General features: G+C 35.3%; 1 protein-coding gene across 8 annotated transcripts in view; it reads left to right on the top strand.

Moving 5' to 3' along the window:
• FBXL4 (F-box and leucine rich repeat protein 4) overlaps positions 1–21,927 on the top strand; it is an 88,713-nt gene that overhangs the window by 26,851 nt on the left and 39,935 nt on the right. For 7 of the 8 annotated variants that reach the window (XM_049897700.1, XM_049897691.1, XM_049897681.1 and 4 more), the window contains 3 exons: positions 2,888–3,233; positions 9,589–9,833; positions 17,491–17,704. In XM_049897700.1, coding sequence (XP_049753657.1) covers positions 2,888–3,233; positions 9,589–9,833; positions 17,491–17,704 — 805 coding nt within the window. The remainder of the gene's footprint in view (positions 1–2,887; positions 3,234–9,588; positions 9,834–17,490; positions 17,705–21,927) is intronic. The other variant, XM_049897709.1, reaches the window with a different exon arrangement.

Raw genomic sequence — 21,927 nt, 5'->3', positions numbered from 1 at the left:
TCAACTGTATGAGACCGAACGGCCAACATTTACCCTACAGCAAAGATGAGATGGTAAAGAGGGGCAGGAAGCTAGATTAATGGAAACAGAACAAACAGAATGGAAATGATGAGAATGCTGACACATTGTGAAAAATGTAACCAATGTCATAAACAATTTGTATAAAAATTGTTAAACAGGAACTTAATTTGCTGTGTAAACTTTAAAACACAATAAAATATTATTTAAAAACAGTACATTGGAGTAGTTCAGGACTTTGCAGAAAATGGACATATAGCTCCAGACCATTCAAAATTTAAAAGCAATCCTTTCCCATTTCATGAACCTACATTTCATTATTCAGTGAGTGAAGTAGAAGAGGTTGATTTTTTTTTTTTTTTTTAAATCGGAATGTCAGTTTGTTAATTTCCGATTAGAGATGGGTTAGGAGGTGGGCAACAAGAAGATTCACCTATCAGAATATTTGTTTCTTTTATTCCTTCTGTTTTCCTGTTCTGTACTCTCACTTTGAGCTGCTGAAATGGAACAGGGCTGGCAAAAGAACTTTCTTTCTGTGGACTACGGCACTCGATATGCTTAATAACCAGGGAAAATTTTGTTTATGAGGAAGCTTTGTGCACCCCACGTGCCTGACTTCAAACCTGAATACAAGCCAGAAAACTTGCTGTCTCTGTTTTCCATTAGTGAAACATCTCTCTTTCTTTCTTGCGTCCTTGCTACTTCTGGGAGCCTGGAATTCCCCAGCTGTAACAGCACTTCAGCAGTTGCAGAGAAGAAAGTGGTTTAATGATCTGTTCTCCAGTTCTGGACACATAGTAGGCATTCAGTGCAGTCAAAGCACTGGAGGAGGTAGACCAACAGAAAGAGAAATGAGTGGTATGTGAAGAGAATGCTATCGGTTACCACTGGAGAACTGAGTGCCGAAACTGTGGACTGAAGCCCAGCCGGAGAGGGATTCCAAGATGAATTTCCCACATGTTATCCTCTATGTTTGAAATACTTAGGGCATCAAAGTTTTTCCGCATTTGTCCAGTAGATAAATACAGTGTGTGAGAATAAGTAGGAAACATAAATGTACAGACAATACTGATTAAAGGAGTTAAGTCACATCAACACTGCTCTAGGTCTAGAGAGTTAAAAAGAGTTGGGGGTATCTCCCAGAAAAGGATGTGTGTGTGTGTGTGTGTGCGCGCGTGTGCATGTATGTATGTGTGTGTGTATGTACACATACACATGCATGTCTGTACGCTTGTGTTTGCTTGAACAAGACTGGTTTTTAAAATTCTGGCTTTATATTTATAGAATAAAAGAAATTGGCATATTCCCTCTTGAGTAAAATAGACACCTTTCTCTTTCTAGCTTTGCAGTGATGCATTCTAGTTCCATTAGGGCGTCTTAAACAAAAATTCACTTGAGCACATACACCACAGACTCAGTTTGTATTGGTCTCAGAGTTAATGTTAATTTAATTCAAATGGCCGCAGGCCTGCCTATAAAATCATTTTTTCTCTTTTTTAATTATTTTTCTTTGTTACTTTTTAGGTCATTGAGAAAAATCAAAGTAAAATATAAATAAACTAATGATTTAGACATACTTCAAAATCTTTCTAAAAACTAAGATCCTTGTATTCTTCTGCTTTAACTATGCTATCATATTTACAACTTATGATGTATGTATGTATAACTAAATATATAATTTTCATTCTATACAGAAGCAGAAGAAAAATTATGCTAAAATAGCATTAATCCTGATGTATTCAAGCATACTACAAATGTTAAGGTAGTCATTTTGACCTTCTGTTCTGCAAGTAGAAATAGAGGTCTTTAGTAGATTAACACATCATTAAAATATAGTATTTTTGCTTTAATCCGTCTTTCTTTAGGTTAATATTTGTAATTTATAACTTAATTTACATTATGATGTGGTTCAAGCTATACATGAAGCACATGTGTTGTGTGCATGTTTATTTATTGCGAAGTACTTGGTGGAGGTGATTTCCATATTACATTTTATGTTTTCTGTTAGGCCTTATAAAAACTCCTCATTGAAGCTAAACAATAAAATAGACTGGTTGAGTCTGCATGTATTATAACTGATATAGGCAGTCAGTTCACAGAGTCCTGAGTGGACCTTGTTTCCTGGACATGAGACATTCCTCTAACATCATCTGACGTCACTTTGCAGTAGCAACACAAGAATAAGTAAAAACAAAGTTTGAATTTATTTATTGTTTGAAAAGTAATGATTAGTCTGGTTAGAAAGTGGAGATTAGTTCATTTGGAGAGTAGTAGAAAATATAATTCACATAATATATGTTAGATGCTTGCTAGGTACTAGAGATACAAGGATGACTAAAACATAAGATACAAAAGGTGAAATTCAAAAGCATGTAAACAAGAGACAATATGATTTAAAAAAATTCACAAAACTTGATAATAAAAAGAAAGAGAAAATCAAAGATAACATGACAATGTTGAGTACGAGGCCAGTAGCAGAAACAGGAAAGCTGGAAAGGGGAACCTTTGTGAGGCAAGATGGTCAGCTTAATTTCCACAATGGGAGACCTTTATCCTTTGTGCTTTATTCTTACGCTAAAGCTGAATGTTGTTCTTCAGGTACCTCTAACTACCAATCACAGAGTTAAAGCTGACTTATGAAATCTGCAAAAAAGAACTTTCTAGAGAGTTGTAAAAATAATTCAAGGAACAAGGTCTATGGCATTTAGTTTTTAAATCTTTCATATCTTGGAAATAATACTTGTGTTTTGATTCCAACTACTTAATGCCTTTTCTTCACATTGTACTTTCTTAGTATGGGGTCGTAACTTTACGGTAACGGTAGATCTCATCCTAAACTGTATTATAGGGAAGTTTTTTTCTTTGGCAGATGGGAGATTCTTTGGTCAGAGAGACCTACGAAGGTGAATGCTTCCCAGGCTCGCCAGTTTAAACCTTGTATTAAACAGATAAATTTTCCCACAAATCTCATACGGCTGGAAGTAAATAGCTCTCTTCTGGATTATTACACTGAATTAGATGCGGTTGTGCTACATGGTATGAAGGACAAACCAGTGCTTTCTCTCAAGACTTCACTTATTGACATGAATGATCTAGAAGATGATGATTATGAAGAAAAGGATGATTGTGGAATGGACAGTCTTAACAAAAAGTTTAGCAGTGCTACCCTCAGGGAAGGGCCAAATAATGGATATTTTGATAAACTACCTTATGAGGTAAGCAAAAAATATTTAGTAGCAATATTGGACATAACACTATAGGTTTTTAACTGTTTAGATATTCATGGTCATTTTGCTAGATATTAAAGGAGTAGAAGCATTGATATGGTACACATAACCTGATATACACTACTATATTTTGATTTTTGAAAAACAAGACAAAATTATGTTAAGTAATTTCACCTCTTTTGTTTTAGATTGACTTTAATAATTCTGGATGTACTACTAAATATATGTTATTGTATCACTAACAATAAGGAGTCCCTGGGTGGTGCAAACAAGTAAGGGCTTGACTACTAGCCAAAAGGTTGGTGATTCAAACCCCACCCAGAGGGACCTTGAATGACAGGCCTGGAGATCTGCTTTTGAAAGGTTACGGCCTTGAAAACCCGATGAAGCAGCTCTACTCAGCACACATGGGGTCACTATAACTTGTGGAATCGACTGGACAGGAACTAACAACAGCAATTAACAATAATCAATACAAGTAAACCAGTAGTAAATTATACTCATTCATAATTATATAAATGTAGACAATATGTGCTCAACTGAGTACATTTATGTTACAGATGATTTGCTGTTAAAATTAAGAGAATTAATGACATTGTGAGAAGAATGCTTATTCCACTTAGTAGTCCACGGTTTCTTCAAGCTTCGTTTATTCTTCTATACTGACTCTGTTCTATATTCTTATCACTAACTATACTTTTTGGTCTCGGCAGACAGAGTCACTTTACTTAGAAATATTTTTTTGTGTCTAATTTGAAGCTCTGTTTTCAGTATGTCTCTACAAGGACACTCTGCAATATATTTCTCATCCCTGGCTCCCATGCATTAAATACCAGTAGCATATCAGTCATGTGACAACCAAAACCTCTCCCCACATGTTTCCAGATACCGCATGGAATTGGGGCAGGGCTGTCCCTTGCTGAGGACTGCTGTATGTGGTTACAAATAATCAAATTTCTTTTTAAGAAAAATTTACTCTTAGATTTTAACCAGTTCAGACTATCCCCCTTCCAAATTGGTGGGTATTTCAGGTTTCATTGTAATAACATAAGTAGCTTAACTTTCATGGGACAATAAGACACCTTTGAATGCCAAACAGTATTAATAACTATAATGTCTGTACAACATTTTACAGTTTACATCCTGTGAAGTAGCTAAAGTTGCCACATAAAGATGAATTTAAGAGCCCAAGGTAATTCAGTCAGTCAGCCTTGGAAGTAAGATCCAACCCGGGACTTCTATTTCATGTCTTGTGTTATGGAAAGGAAGCTTCACAGATTGGGTAAGAGCCTTCTGGCCTTTAATGGTGAAGATGGAGGAAAGATGAAGGAAGAGTTGAGTTGGGGAGAGAGAAGACCATGGGGTATTGACAGTATTGTTGGTAAATGGAGAATAGACCAGCAGGAGGTCAGGGTGAGAGGCAGGAACATGTTAGAAAGCTAGTACAATAATTCAGGCAGGAATTGATGAAGCCCGGGAAATAGGAAGGTTTGGGGAGGAGATGAGGTGAGAGGAACATCCAGAGTCTCAGAAGGTACACATCAAAACAAACTACTGAATGTGGGGATGAAGCAGGAAATGAGAGGGACTTTTAGGTTTACAGTTGGAATGACTCAGTGGATAAATGTGCCATTAATCATAAAACTGGCATTAGTGTGTGAGTGTGGAAAAGACACATTGACTTTGAGGTCCCTGTGATTTATCAAAGCAGACTTGCTGTTGAGGACAGTAGATAGTTGCCATTTGAGTTTGAAACTCAGGAAGATGTTCTAATTTAGATCTGAGTGAATCTACTCAAAAGAGGGAAAGGGAACCAGGGTAGGCGAAATTTATCAGTAAAACTCTAGAGTGAAACTAAAGGGTTAAGAATGGAATTCTGACTTCTGAGGGTCACACAGAAGAAGATTGGAGAGTCTTAAGAGCAAAGTGTTACGAAGCTAAGAAAGTACACAAAACATAAAAAGGATATTGACTGCTTCAGAGAACTAAGAAGCAGGGCTTCGAATTTGTTTTGGTTCCTAGAAAGTTATACATGAAAATCACCTGGAGATCTTGTTAAAGTATAGATTCTGATTCAGTATATCTTGGGTGGAAATGCAAATTCTTAGCAGGGATTCAAACTGGAACAAACTGGTCCAAAACCCTGGTTAGAAGTGCCCACATTTGGAGATCACTGATGGCCCTTTACCATGATCAGTTCAATGGAGGCTAACCATATGGTAAAGGATGAGACAACCTGACCATACTTGGTTAAGACATTAAGAGGGGAGGAAGCAGAGCCAAGAAGTGTTTACATTCTGCGTATGAGCAGAAAAAATACTTCTGGTAACATACTACAATTATGGGCTGAAACATGGATAAGGCTCTCCACCAATAATGAATAATTCATGGCATCCTGGCTAATAATCTGTCACTTTGTGCCACACGCAAAAAAGAGCATATCAAAATAAGGGAGAGTAGGAAATTAGTATAGGTAGGATCTACCCTAATTTACTTTATGAAGAGAAAGAGATAGGGGTGAGTGAAGGAGGGTGTGCAGGGGGAAAGGTTTATGTTTGGATGCAGGCTAGGAGAGATTTCAGCATGTTTATATGTTGGAGAAAAGGACCCAGTAGGGAGAGAAAGCTTGAAATACATGTGAGGGATTTAATTTATACAAGTACTGTATAAGAAACCAGGAGACAGAATCAGTAGTTACAGAAGAAGGTGTAAAGAATACCATGTAAAGAGTTAATGCTGCAAAACACTGAATGAATGATCACAGTGAATAAAAAGAGAAACTCTTATAAAAAAAGGCAATTTGAAGGTAACCCAAATTATTTAAATAAAAAAAAAATATGTCAAATGATATAATTTTTCCACAGTTGAAAATAATTGTGTGAGTAGAGTTTTGGTAGTCCTTCCCAACACATCACATCCTGTATTCATTATGGTATCAAATGGTACTTTATGCTAGGATACGCCCATATAAAAACACATTTTGACAGATGGTAGATTCTAGATGAGTAATAATTAATGGGTATTAATGTTTTTTTTTTTTAATGTAGGTATGAAACCTGTTACCTTTTATTTAATCGTCCTCTCAGTGATTTTTCATTACTTTTTCTATTTTGGTATTTGCCTAACATGTAATATTAAGTATCATAGAATGTTTTCACACAGTATACATCTTTTAATATAGTAACTTTTTGGAACCATGCCAGAAGTTGCTAGGGATTGTTTAAATTACAGATCATCTGGAAAGAGTAAATAGTTTATCCTCTGGTGCAGGGATATATCTAATTTTAGTGCCTCTTTGCATTGATTGCTTAAAAATTCTGTGGAAATAACTTATAGTATTGTAGTTAAAACAATAAAATTTTAATTCATTCTACAAAAATTTACGGTTGCCAAGCTTAGGTGGTTCATAGGTTCTTTCAAACATTTAAGGAATGTATAATTCCTATATTATTTAAACTCTTTCATAGCATAAAGAAAAAGGGAAGTTGTCAACCTTTTTATGAAGCCAGTGTAAACACTAATTAAGATAGCACACAAAAAAGAAAATTACAGACCAGTTTTACTTATGAATATTAATACGAACATCTTAAATAAAATAACAGCAAATAAAATTGTTTTAAAAGAATAATAAGATGAAATAATCCAAATTTATACCTGGAATTGATGTTGTTTTCATGTTAGGGAATCTATTTATATAATAATACTATAGTGCTAAGTCAAAGGAAGAAATCCTACAGCCATCTCAGTAGATGTATAAAATTGCTTGACAAATAACAACTAGATAGATATCCAGATTTTTATCCATTTATGATTTAAAAAAAATGCTTTATGAGCGTATCTATTAGTTGTTTACCACCCAGGAAAATTCTGGAAAAGGAGAGCAATAGAAAGGGCACTAGCCCCTGTCAGATATTATGAAGCTCCAGTATTGATATTTGTGAGTTGACAGTGAAAATAGATTCTAATTTGCAACCAAACAATTCAATGCATTCCAACACCTAAACTTTTAAAAGTTGAACACAGTGCATATTTATTTGACTTAGAAAGCTATTGATAGGGAAGAAATCATGGAGAAATAAACAGAGAATCCAGAAACAGATGAACAAGAAAAAAGGGAACATTTGCAGCTTACTTGGCAAAAAGATAATTTCTATAATTAAAAAAAAAAAAAAAGCAAATAAAAACAACTGTGTCATGCTGGGGTTGTTTTGGGTTTTTTTGTTTTTGTTTTGCCTTTCAGAATGGCAAAATTTAAAGGCTTGATATCAGTGGTGCCTAGGATATAGGTGGATGGATACTTTTATACATTACTCATGGGTACATAAATTGGGTGAAAAAACATTCTGAATGGCAGTTTTGCATGTATATTAAATCTTTTAAATGCATGGCATTTATACCAAGAATATATTGGAGAAGGTTTTGAAGGTGTGCATATATACATACATACATAATACAATGATATTGCAACATTATTTGCAATAGGAAAAAGAACAGACAATGTTATAAAATAGAAAGGGTGAATCTGTGCAGATATAGGATGATTTACAAGATACATCGTTAAATGAGAAAAGCAAGGTACAGAACAGCGTATATGGTATCATTAACTTTTAGTGCAGATCCAAGAGTAGAATTTCTTACACATTTGTAAGGGAGAGTAAAAACTGTCGACAGTGGTTATCTCTGGGGAGAGAGGCTGGTAGACGGAGAGTAGAAAAGGAGAAACTTCTCATTTTATACCTTTCTTAAATGTTTGGGTTTTTAATTTTTTACCTGTATTTTTTTTGTTTGTACAGTATTTTATAGGTCAGTAGGGTTATCTGAATAATGAGATTATGGGATAATTTTTAATTTAATTTCTTGTATTTCCCTGTTTTAAAGCATACACCAACACACACACACACACCTTAATGTTATTTGTTAAAAGCCTAGTTCAAATGTTAATAGCAAAAGTAGCCCAAACGTTATATATTCAAGATTTATGTTAGTCAGTCTATTAGAAACGTTGTTTAAACATATTTTAAAGAACATTTTGTGGTCATCCTTTATTCTGTAAAATTTTGGCCTACAACAGTGAAATTCTGACCAGAAATTAACACTGAGCCTAGATGGTGAAATAGTTTGAAGAAAAATCTTTAGTTTAAAGGACATATTTATAAAACAGAAATTATAGCTAGATTAAATATACCCACTGCCGTCGAGTCAATTCTGACTCATAGTGGCCCTACAGGACAGAGTAGAACTGCCCCACAGGGTTTCCAAGGAGCGCCTGGCAGATTTGAACTGCTGACCTTTTGGTTAGCAGCTGTAGCACTTAACCACTACGCCACCAGGGTTTCCAGATTAAAGATACAGCAGTAAGTAAAAAACTCAACTGCCTCTCTTTTTTTGCCACTTAACAAATATTTGATCTCTTTTTTCCTTTGTGTTTTATTTTTGGTTCAGAATAATATATTTAGCAATAGTTCTTTGAAAACTAGAAGCTTTTAACTTCTTACCCATTAAGAAAAACATCTTGGACTAGTTCAAGGAGGCAATTTTAATTAGAGGTAAAAATCGTTCTAATTACACCTCCTTAATGCTCTTTGTACCTGTTTGCTACTCCACCGTCACTGCCAACTGCATTTTCTCTTTCTTGGAATTTTGCAATCATCCCCTGGCTGGCTTTTCATCCTGCTTCCGTACCTCCAGTAGTGCCCCTGCAGTAATTTTTCTAAAACACAAATCTGACCTTATCAGTCTGCAGCGTGAATCCCTTCAAGGCTCCTCATTGCCCTTTGTAACCCAGTCCCTTGCCATTAGTCCTGCCTTTCATCTGGATACCCCTCCACCTTTTAAAAGTGAGCCTTCCTGGCACAAGTGCACTTTCACTTTGGGGTCTGATCTGTGTTTTGTGTGGGCTCCAGTAGCATTCTGTGTTTCTCTCCATCAAAACTGTTACAGCAAATCATTGTAATAACCAGCCCCGCTGTGCTCTAAGCAGTGAGAGTAGGGATTCCTTTCTCACCAGTATCTGGCATAGTAAAAAAAAAACGTTCACTAAATACAGAGTCTATAAAATATTGTATTATTCAACAGATTATCTTCCAAGATGCATGTTTGTACCCTAAGAAAATGGGTAGTCAACACAAGCTGAGTATACTTCGAACAATTTGAAATGTAATATAGTCTTATACATGTATGATTTCTTTGCATTTGGATAATTATGTTGAATGCTGATTTATTTTCTATGTGAAAATATTTTTATAAAATATATAATACTGTTCTTTATTATTTTTATATGCTTAGTAAAATGATACTTGTTGTTTTTCAGTCTTGATAATATTGGTTTCTCTGTTTTATATAGCTCATTCAACTGATTCTGAATCATCTTACACTACCAGACCTGTGCAGATTAGCCCAGACTTGCAAGCTACTGAACCAGCATTGCTGTGATCCTCTACAATACATCCACCTCAATTTGCAGCCATACTGGGCAAAACTAAATGACACGTCTTTGGAATTTCTACAGGCTCGCTGCACTCTTGTCCAGTGGCTTAATTTATCTTGGACGGGCAACAGGGGCTTCATCTCTGTTTCAGGATTTAGCAGGTTAGTGCAAAGCCTTGATGAGATTGTTTCACCGTCAGGCTATATTTCCTGTGTTTTCACAGAAGTTTGAAATTATATGCCATATACTTCAAAGATATAAAATAAAGAAGAAATACATTTTGTGTATTATTCTGTTCTGAATACTGGTGCTCATAAAAATGAATGAGCTTTACCATCCCCTTTAGCCAAACTTCATAATAATATGAAGGGAAACTATGTGCTTTACCTCAAATTTTTCAAATCTTATGTAACTTTCAACAGAATTTTTTTTTTTCCTTTCTGGTATTTTCAGCACAGATGATTAACACATCTTAAAAAGTATTTCCAAATCAAAATCTACCTCTCTAATGTGATTTGTCAGAAATGGAAAACAATTTATTATAGAACATTTTTAATTAAATCTTAATTACGTGTGCAATACATCACCCAAATTTAGAAGCTCATTTAAACTAATTATGTTGAAAATGCAATTGCATGCTAAACAGGGGACCACACTTGCAGACCTGCCCAGGTGTTTTTGCTCCTTTCTATTTAAGCATTTCGTTTCCTTACTATTAAATGTCACCTGTTAAACATTTGAAAGCTTGCACAAGTGCATACTCATTTAGTAATGCCATAATAATTTTTCTTATGTACGAACAGGTGTTTTTCTCTTCATGATGGTTGTTCTCATTGTAGGTTACAGTATAGTCCCATCATTTTCATTAAGTTAAGTAATGAAAGAGTAGAAACTTTGGGGAAAATTACCTGTTATTTTTGATTAGTAAGTAATCTTTTACCCTGTTTCTAAAATCTAAAACTGAACTACAAATATCCCTGTACACATCCCCAGTTGACTACATTCTTGGACAGTGGTTTATAAATTAGAAATTTGTATATTGGGCCTTGCTTCCCCTTCACTCAGATTTCAAAAATAAAGATGTGGTTCCAGAAATAAATATCTGATTCCACTAGATTCGGATGAAGTAATAATGTTTAAAATAGTAACAGTGTGTTCAAAATGCTAACAGTGATTGTTTATGCATCAAAGTAAAACATAAACACATGCAGTAACGGTTGGCAGTACATAGTGAAACCATGAATGCACTGGATTTTCTTCTACCGGATAGAGGTTAGGGGAAAGGGTTCTTAGATAAAACATTATGGTATTGTGGGTCAGAAAGTCAAATGATTTTATAAAATGTTATATGTACAAAATTGTTTTTGGTTATGTAAATTTGCTTAACAGGGGATATCTGGAGAAAAAAATACAGCTTACATAGTCCTTCCTACTTCCTCCTGCCACAGCTCACATACTTCATCTGCACGTTTCCTCTGCTAATAGGACCAGGAAGAACTGAAGCTAATGATCATTGTGGGTATTTAGTGCATATAGCATCAGTCATAAACCAAGGCTAACTGAATACAAGAACAGATAGAACAACTGGTGTCAGTATACATTATTTTACATTATGAGGACCTTTAGGGTATTTTAGTTATCCTCATAGCTCTTCAGACAATGTTTTTCACTATTAGGAATTTATAAAGTGTTTGTTTTCACCCTTTGTGTGCAAGGTATTGTTGACCATGTAAAGAGGTATATGTGGTACATAGTTCCTGCCTCCAGGCTACAGAGAATATAAAGATAAATACATAAACATATCCTTTATATATATGTAAATAACAGGATAGCAACTAACGAGTATAGACATTAAAGAAAACATAGGGAGTGAATGGCCGAAGTCCAGCTTCATTGATCAAGTACTGCATATGACTATGATATAATGAGTCAAATGTAAATGCAATATTAACTCAATTTTTTAAAATTCTGTGTAGCCCGTTCTGGTGTATGAGAAGCAGCATCAGTTTGCAGAAGAAAACTTAGCAATGCTGTGTTTTAAATTTTAGACTGATAATGGATAAGATCCTTTACAAGGTTAGAGATTCAGTCTCCTTCCTTACCAGCAATTTCTCTTCCATTATCAATTCACCCAGGGTAGTTGCTGTGGGGCTGTTTGAATAACCACAAAAGTGCATACATTAAGTTCTTCATGTTTTACTGTAGTATTTCAGCCAATAAAGCCACAAATCTTGATAGCATTCCTTTAAGCATAGTCACTGTTCCCATTAAGAAAAAAATTTTAAATAACGGGAAGAGATTCTTTTGGGGGAAGGGGAGTATTGAAGTTTTGCCGACTGATTGCTGTTGGCCCCCTTGACTTGACTGCTGAATTGATAGTCATTATGGCTTGTAGGCAGCATTCCCAGAATAAACAATAAATATTCATAACTTGATTATTAATGAATAATCTATGAATAAGTATGGTCTATTTATGCTCATTACTGTGAAGAAGACTTATTTATACTTTAAAGAAGAAAAGTATATTTTTAAACTAGAGACCAATGACAATGAGCTGCTTTTTTAGCAAGTCTCTGGGAAAAAGTTTGATATAATTTATTTTTATTGCCTAAAAACTTTATTCCCACATGTTAAAACTGTTTAACTGGATTTTAAAGTTTTTTTTTTTTAGGAATTTGTAGTATTCAGAATAGTAGGGAAATCAGTTAAATTGGAATAATGAGAACTTAACACTTTTAATCAGTTATTAAAATCCTATCTACAGATTTGTGATTTGCAACTTCGAGTACTGCTCACGCATATCATTACTCATTAAAATCACATCTAATATAACTACTTTCCTTTTCTAATATGGCTCCCTAAAGTCTTGGATATCTCTTTGCCTCCCTGCCTATTTGTGCTTTGGGGCTAATGACATCATTCAGATGTTCAAAAAGCCTTGGGTTCATTTTCCTGCTACCATTTTTTTTTTCAGTTACCCAAACTAATCATCTTGATCTCCACCTCAGTTATACATGGGTTTTCACCTCTAACCTCTCTTCTTGTTGTAAGTAGCATGTATTCATTCCTTCAGAAAACATTCTTGGGGATTTTAAATGCAAGAAGTTTAATAGATGTTTTGACGCAGAGCTTCCGTTTTATGGTCCAAAGAGCTTATTGCCCATTCATAGATTTGTATTTCCGGTTGTCTGCCTTTGTTTTTTACAGTTGTCTTTTTTGGCCTGCCAACTTCTAGAGAGTAGAGATAATTTTAAGACTTTCTTTCCCCTTCCTTCTACCATTGCTAGATAGTACCATACACAGCTAAGCAGGAAGTTTTGTTTTTAATGGCTTTATTTTGTATCAGATATATTAAATAATGTTCTAAATTATTTGAGATTAAAATTATCTGAAATACACTTTTTATAAAACTCATTGAGGGTCAGCTAACACAACATAAGATTAGAAATCAGAAAGATGGATCTTTATACTTAATTTTCTCCTTACCTTTATACTTCAGGCCTGTTGTGAGGATTAGTGCCTTTTATTTTGTGATGAGTAAACTCAGATTAAATCATTCATTCATGTGATGTTAATTATTTTAGGATACAAGTTACCATTTTGTAAATTACTTCTTATGTACTTGTATTACTGTGGACAAATTAATTCACGTCATAAGAATAAGCAGTTTATTTTTCTCTCCAGAGACTCCCTTTTTTCATAGCAGGAGACCTAGTTTGGGATTGTTTATGTGAACTTTGGTCTTCTCATAATACCATCAATATCAAGAAATACTTTATGAGAATTCACATGGAATGAATAGGCTGAAGGAAATGAAGAAGCTGTCGTTCTCCTTTTAAGTGACAGATATCACAGTCGAGATGAATAAAAAGATGATAAAGACAAAAACATATATGTAATTATGCATTAAAAAAAAAAACTTACATGAAGAGAATTTAAAAAAAGAAACAAGGTTGAGTCCAGCTAATAGAGTTTGTTGCTACTTCAGCCTCCATGGGATGGCGATGTTTAGGAAGAGAGTATAGGGATATTGAACAAATAATCTGTTCAGAGTAGAAATATGCACTATAGGAATCTTTGAGAGACAGAGTCAGAAAGGTAGTATAGGCATGATCATTGTGTTTATTGTGCTTTCAGATTCTACCATTGGTTAAATCAACCTGGCAAATTTTTCACTGCCTTGGTAATAGTTGGCTTTCTGGTGATTATTTTGATATCACTCTATAATTCTTTGGAGGTGAAAAGTTCACTGATGAGAGAAAAGAGATATCAAGGCATTCTAAATTCAAATATCTTAAAAAAGTAAAACAAAGTGCTTTGCCACATAAGGAAGACCTTAAAACGGTAAGGTGCCTACAGATTTTAATAATAAGAGCGTTAATATATTCATTTAACTTTTATAATCTGCAAATGATTTTAGATGTGTCAAACAAAAATAGGATAGCCTTTAATACTGTGAAACCCTACGTCCATTTCTGGATTGCTATCTTACGAGTAATGAAGAATCCCTACAATTGCTATATATTCTCAAAGTTAGGTAAAAATAGGAATTTCATCTTATTTTGAGGGAGATAGGATTCCCAATAACCACAGGGTTTTGAGCAGAAGAGCGACCTGACATCCTTTGAATTTTAATAGGATTACTCTGGCTCCTGTTTGAAAAATAGACTGAAGGAGGAACAGAGACAGCAATAGGGGACCATTAGGGCATCACTGCAATAATCAGGGATGAGAGAAGGGAGCACAGGGTCCAGGTGAAAAACCCCCAAGTCACTAGAACTTAGTAGTTTCAATAATAGAGGAAAATTAAATCCACTAGGTGAATTTTCATAATTGTAAGATTCATTCAACGAAAGCTCATCACATGTTTGTTATGTGCCTGACATTGTGATAAATACTGGGTATACTAATAATCTATTTAAAACACCAAAGGATTTGAGGCAGCTTATAAAACCCAATATAAGAAAATTAATAAGAATATTGAGATTAAAAGGAAATAATGATTGGAAAATAAGTGATGCTACAGTACAATTTAGCATATAGAGTTGTCAGATCCAGGCATGTCATAATTTATTATATACTTGGCTACCTACATGGCACAAACAGTTTGTACTTGACTGCTAAGCTAAAGGTTGGCCATTTGAACCCACCCAGTGGCACCATGGAAGAAAAGTCCCAGCAATCGCTTCCATGATTACAACCAAGAAACCCCTAGGGAGCAGGTCTACTCTATAACACATGGGATTGCCATGAGTTAGAATCAATGCGATGGCAACAAAAACAACCTCTGAAATAGATCCAGAATCTGAGTACATACGACCACATCTACTGCTATCACCTGGACACTGTGTTCCATCCTCTCTTCCCTGATTATTGCAGTGATGCCCTAATGGTCCCCTGTTGTTGTCTCTGTTCCCCCTTCAGTCTGTTTTTCAAACAGGAGCCGGAGTAATCCTATTAAAACTCAAAGGATGTCAGGTCACGCTTCTGCTCAAAACCTTGTGGTTATTGGGAATCCTATCTCCCTCAAAATAAAAGCCAAAGTCTTTATAGTGATACACACTATATGAGCTGTACCCCCCGCCCCCACCTACTCCTCATCTCCCCCTCACTGCATGCCTCCTCCTTACTGTTCCTCACTCTATGTGTTATCCAGCCCCAGAGCCATTGTGCTTGCCCTTCTGGAATGCACTTCCTCTAGCTATCTCCCTAACTCACTCCCTCACTTCCTTCCTTTAAGTTTTTGTTCACCTTAGTGAGGCTTCTCTGACCGCCCTGTATACGCTTGACACTTCCTATTCTTCCCTGCTTTTTTTTTTTTTTTGGTCCCCTCCTTGGTACTTTTCACTTTCTAACATTCTATTTAGGGGGAAGTGGTGGTTCAGTGGAAACCCTGGTGGCATAGTGATTAAGTGCTACCACTGCTAACCAAAATGTTGGCAGTTCGAATCCACCAGGTGCTCCTTGGAAACTCTGTGGGGCAGTTCTACTCTGACCTATAGGGTCGCCATGAGTCGGAATCGACTCAAGGCAATGGGTTTTTTTGGGTTTAGGGTGGTTCATTGGTGGAATTCTCACCTTCCATGGGGAGACCTGGGCTTGATTCCCAGCCAGTGCACCTGAAGTGCAGCCACTGCTCATCTGTCATTGGAGTCTTGTGTGTTGCTAGGATGCTGAACAGGTTTTAGTGGAGCTTCCAGACTAAGATTAAGCCAAGTAATACAAGGACTAAAAAGAGAGTCCATTGAGTTTGACATTTAAAAGCAAACAGTGAATTTACAGAGAGCAGAACACAGATTGCAGTTGGTTAAAGATGAAGGGATATTCAGTGTACATAAGTTGTTGTGGCTACTAGGTTATTGACAGTATTTAAAATACAATATGTAGCAACTGAATATTTTTCTTGTATGAATATGAGATGGCCAAGATGTAACTTTTAATGTTTGTGGAATGCTGTAACCTTTACAAGCTGCTTTCACGTCTTATTTGATGTTTAAAACCACGAGGTGGTATGGTGAGTGGTGTTATATCCTTCAAGTTTGCCTTTCACAGCTGAGGAAATGCTGAGACTTGGGTAAATGCCTTTCCTAAGGTCACATGCAAAGAAGTAGTGGAATAGAGCAAAAAATACGTCTTTGGCTTACAGTTCAGTGTTACTTTATTGAAATAAAAGTGCTCTGATTAGTCAATTTTATTGTGTATTTGTAACCTCATTAAATCATTTAGGAAAAAGATGTAGCAGTGTGAAGTGTTATTACTGATGTGATACTGATAGGCAAGAAAATGTCAAGAGAACTGGAGAGAAATAACTGGTGCATTGTTTAAGCGTTCAGGTTGTTCAGTTAATGAAGTTTCATGGACTCAAATACTGTTATTATTATTGTATGCCATCAAGTCGATTCCAACTCATAGCGACCCCGTATGATAAAGTAGAACTGCCCCATAGGGTTTCCTTGTCTGTAATCTTTACGGGAGCAGATTGCCGGGTATTTTCTCCCACAGAGTGGCTGGTGAGTTCAAACCACCAACCTTTTGGTTAGTAGCCAAGTGCTTAATCACCACACCACCAGGGCTCCTTATACTATTGTTAGAATCATATTTACTTTTAGATTGTTTTCAGGTGATGATTATGGACAGGCATATCCTTCCACCCCAACCGATAATATAACTAAAATAAATAACTGTGACTTCTACTCTGATAAGGAATTTTGTGTCCTACACTTTGGATTATATGTGAAGCTGCAGTTGAACATCTCATAATAATTTCAAAATCAAGCTATCTAACTGCTAAATAGTAACACGGGGAACATACCATAACAGTACAGTTAAACCGACCCAAGAATTTTCTGAGTTAGAAAAGTCTGGTCTGATTTGTTTGGGGTCATTTAAAGCAGTCACTTTATGTGTAGTGTTCAAAATATATTATCCAGTATTGAATGGGTATTGCTAAGGGGGGGAAAGAATATCTTCCAAGAGCTTACAGATTTTTGTTATGTTTTGTTTGTGGCTTTACCAACTCAGATATGAGTTATAGGTAAGTAGGAGAAATACACCCTCTGCTGAATTTTCCATTTAGCATTGGCTGACTTTTTAAGTGATGTTACTCTGGTTAATTTATCTTCTCAGGTTGATTTATTTTGGCTTAACCATGTATATTTCAGTATGTAATGAATGAGAATTTAGGCAAAGCAAGTTTTACATATTCCCTAATTGAAATCCATTTTTCTAAGAGTGTCTTCTTAAAATTGATATTATTCCAAAGTCCTGAAAAAATATCTTTTAATTTTATAAAATTCACACAGAACATTGTTTTTACAGGTTCTTGAGGGTTTGTGGATCTGAATTAGTACGCCTTGAATTATCTTGCAGCCACTTCCTTAATGAAACTTGCTTGGAGGTTATTTCTGAGATGTGTCCAAATCTGCAGGACTTAAATCTCTCATCCTGTGATAAACTGCCACCTCACGCTTTCAACCACGTTGCCAAATTATGCAGCCTTAAACGACTTGTTCTCTATCGCACAAAAGTAGAGGTAAGAATTGCTGTTAGTTGCCTTGGAGTCCATTCTGACTCATGGCAACCCCATATGTAACTCATCATTTATATCTTTGCTACTTTCACTGAAAATTAAGCTGCCTTGCTCATTGTAATGTGATTTCTAATTTTGAAATAGATTTAAGTTTCTGATGCTATATGGATACTCTAAAATTATTAGAGCTGATTCAGTCATTTCCAAGTTAATTAAGAGTCTATTATGCTTATCTTTTGAAATTATAAGGTTTCATCTTCTGAACCCTCTTAAAATTTTGCAGTGCTGTTCATGTTCTTGGGTAAAGAAACAAGCAATGGGCTGTGAACTGAAATGCTGGCAGGGACTGAATTAGAGAAAAAGATAGGAGGATAGTATGCAAGAGGACATTTGCATGGAGGGGGACGAAGCAAGGTGGAATTTATTCAGGATCAGATTTAGGGGTTAAAATTCCTGATATCATAGTGCAGGGAATCTCTTTATAGAAAAATATACTCATGTTATTTTTGTATAGCTATGTATGTCTACCAGCTTTTTTTCACATAATATCTGTAGGACGTCTTTCCAAATCAGTACATATAGTACCTGACTCTTCAGTGGCTATGTAGTGTGCCTTTATATGTTATACCGTAATGTGTTCGACCATTGCTCAAATGATCAACATTTAGGTTTTTCCAGTAGTTTTCCTTTTACAGATTACCTAACAATAACATTCTTTTGCTTATCACTTTATATATGCATGCTAGTCCCAGAGGTGGTATTGCTGGGCTGAAGGGTATGCCCATTTGTTGAAGGTTAGCCATTCAATAAATATGTGTTAAATGAATGAGTAAAGATGACCAAATTACTTCTCTGAAATGAAATATCAATTACTTTCCCATTATACTGGACCCTTGCCAGTCTTGACTGTTACCTTGGTCAAGGTACCTAACCATTCAGTATCTCAGTTCCTTCATATCTAAAATAGGGATAATAAAAACAAAAGTCTCAGAGTCATTGTGAGAATTAAATTATGTATAAAATGCTCAGACGATAGCTGGAACGTAGAAACTCAATAAATGTTAGCAGCCAATAGTAGTAATAGTAGTATCATCATTATCATCATCATCATGGCAATTTTGTAGCATGTTTTACTATCTTCTAGGGAAAGTCCCCCCTCACTATTTATCCTTTTTAGACATATTCTTGTAAATCCTTGCATATTTATTCTTCAAAATATATCTTTTAACAATTTGTCCAGTTTCTCAAAAATATGCCATTACATTCATTGTAATTCATTTTGCTTTCTAATAAATCTTAATAATAAGTTCACATAAGTCTTATTTTACTTACAAGAAAATGTGATAGTTTTCTTCATAGAGGTCTTATGTCTTTCTGGTTAAATTTATTTCTTTTGTTTTACAGTCACTATTTTCTTTTCCATTAAATTTTAACTGGTTATTCTTACTTTAAAGAAAAATGTGATTTTTTTTTTTGTATATTTATCTTGTATCTACTCACCTTATTAAATTCTTCTATTTATACTAACAGTTTTTACTTAGGCCTAGTGGATTTTCTAATCATACAATCATATAATCTGGAATTTAATTACTTTTTCTTTCTTTTCCAGTATTTATAGTGTTACTGCACTAGGTAGAACTTCATAAATAATGTGGGAATACAGTCATAGCAGACATACCAGACTAATATAGTGAGAATGACTTTAATGTTTTAGTTTTTTATATTCATACAGCAAGTACTTGAGTATGTATTATGTGCCCTGGTGGTACAGTGGTTAAGAGCTCAGCTGCTAACCAAAAGGTCAGCAGTTCGAATCTACCAGCCGCTCCTTGGAAACCCAATGGGGCAGTTCTGCTCTGTCCTGTAGAGTCACTATGAGTTGGAATCAACTTGACAGCAACAGCAATGGGTTTGATTGTTTATTATATGCCAGGCACTGATCTAGGTACAGAGACTTCAGTAATGGACTAACAGACAGCTACTCATGGAGCTTCTGTATTTATATGATGTTTATTGTTGCTTTCTGGTAGTCTTTATCATGGTTATTTAATTAAGGTTCTTTGTATGTAAAATGAGAGGACTATCCCTGAATGCTGATTTAAAAATGATATTAGCCTATGGTGAAATGACCCACCATTTGAGGTGGGTGTAGATTGTCAGCTGCCTCTTTACTAGTACGCTTACTGTTTTATTGGCCTGTGTACCATAAAATCTGATGAACTGCTGAGCAGTATAATGCCTCACTTCAAATGTTTCTGGTTAACTTTAACTTTAAGAAGAAATATTGCATACTTAATTATTAAATGAGATTTGGGAAGGAAAAACAGGATAAAACCCAAGAAATTATGTTACCTTGCTAGGCATGTTAGCTCTGTGATGATTTGTGAAGATATGTCCCTTGGTAAGCTTTTAAGTGTTATATATTAATATGATCTCAGTGGCAGGGAGTCATTAAGTAGGCTACAGTTTTCTTCAGTTTACCTCAAGAGACTGGTAGAATGTGACTATATTCTCTATAAATTTATCAGGAAAAAAGTGTGATTTATGAGTATTGGGAAGATTTTGTACCTCAAGAGTGGAGATATATACATATGTATCTAAGTCTAGATACCATCAGCTCTCCTTCCCGCAGTTATTTAAATATAGATGTAAAATGATTGTAGGAATACATTAAGTAAAATTTAGGTTGTGTCCTTTGTTATTTCATATTAAAATTTGTTTTTATTAGTCCATCTGTTAAAATACCATAAATATCACTTATAAATTTATACTATATAGTTTTTCTGACATTGAATATGTAGAAAAATTTTATGAAACTGATATTCCTTCAGGGCTTTCTACCTAAGCTCTAAACCAACCAAAAAACCAAACCCAGTGCCATCGAGTTGATTCTGACTCATAGCAACCCTACAGGACAGAGTAGAACTGCCCCACAGAATTTCCAAGGAGTGCCTGGCGGATTCGAACTGGTGACCCTCTGGTTAGAAGCCGTAGCACTTAACCACTACACCACCAGGGTTTCCACCTATGCTCTACTCACTTCTATTACTTCTTATCTGTGGGATCTACATTAGACCTCCACTTCCGTAGTAACTCAGAGAAAAGATGAGGAGGCAGCACAGTCAGCGGGTGTTTTTGTTTCTTTTTAAACAAGCAGAAGCCACAGCACTGGTATTCGTATCAGTCTGTAAACACCTCTCTTGTCACTTGAGCGCAGCATAATGACACCCCCTTCTTCTCTCTTCCATACACACACGCTTTCAGCCCTGTACTTACTGATGTTAGTGGATGAGAGCAAAACAGAAAAAGACTGAGAAGGCAAGACTTAGGAGACTGGCCTACCTCTGAGTCTTCCAGCTAAACAGATATTATACACTCTGCCTGTTTTGAAAAGAATGAGCAGCAATTTGTTTCAGCTGCCTCTGCTTGCTTGTTCTAAGGAAATATGAGAAGAAAAAGAAAAAATACTGATATGAACTTCTTGGGAGAGGTTTTTTTTTTTAAAAGGAATACAGGTTATCCAGCACTACTTTTGCCTTGTTTATCTAAACCTTGCAGAATTCTAGCGCAAGCAAAAAATTGGTATTACAAAATCGGACTCTGTTATCACGTACTGACTTCAGATAGGTAGATGTATAATGTAGCAGAGTTATATTTATGCATCTCTATATAGTTTACATTTATAGACACAGTATATTTTTGCCACTTTATAGGGGTTAAGTCTGTGTGCATAGTGAATAAAGCATTAGGAATACCAGAAACCTGTTGAGCCAAAATTTAGGAAAATTTACTGAGTCTATTCTGTGTTTGCTGTCCTTGACATTTTGCGTGTTATTTAATTCTTACACCAATCCAATGGTGGTAGGTGGCATTCTCATCTTATAGATGATGAAATTAAGATCCCAAAAGATGAATAAGTTGCCCAGTGGTGCAGAGAGGTGCGTTACAGAATCAGAATTTGAATCCAAGTCTGGGGGCGTCAGTGTTACAGTTAAAATCATAAGATATATAAGGGCATAGAATAGTAGTTATTGCAATAGTTTGGCTGCCTCTATCTAAAACGAATTTTTCTTATCACTCCTTTTCTAATTCTGAATTGATAAGGAAATATTATGTTACAACATGTACAACACTGTGATCAAGTGTAAAATGCAAACTATTCTAGTATACTAAATTACGTCTCATAAGTATTTTCTAGTATCAGATATCTTATTCTGCAAGGTATT

This window comes from Elephas maximus, chromosome 1 (genome assembly GCF_024166365.1).
Source record: "Elephas maximus indicus isolate mEleMax1 chromosome 1, mEleMax1 primary haplotype, whole genome shotgun sequence".
NCBI classification, from domain to species: Eukaryota; Metazoa; Chordata; class Mammalia; order Proboscidea; family Elephantidae; genus Elephas; species Elephas maximus.
The sequence above is the reverse complement of the archived record's forward strand: the minus strand, read 5'-3'. Positions and strand labels throughout refer to the sequence as shown.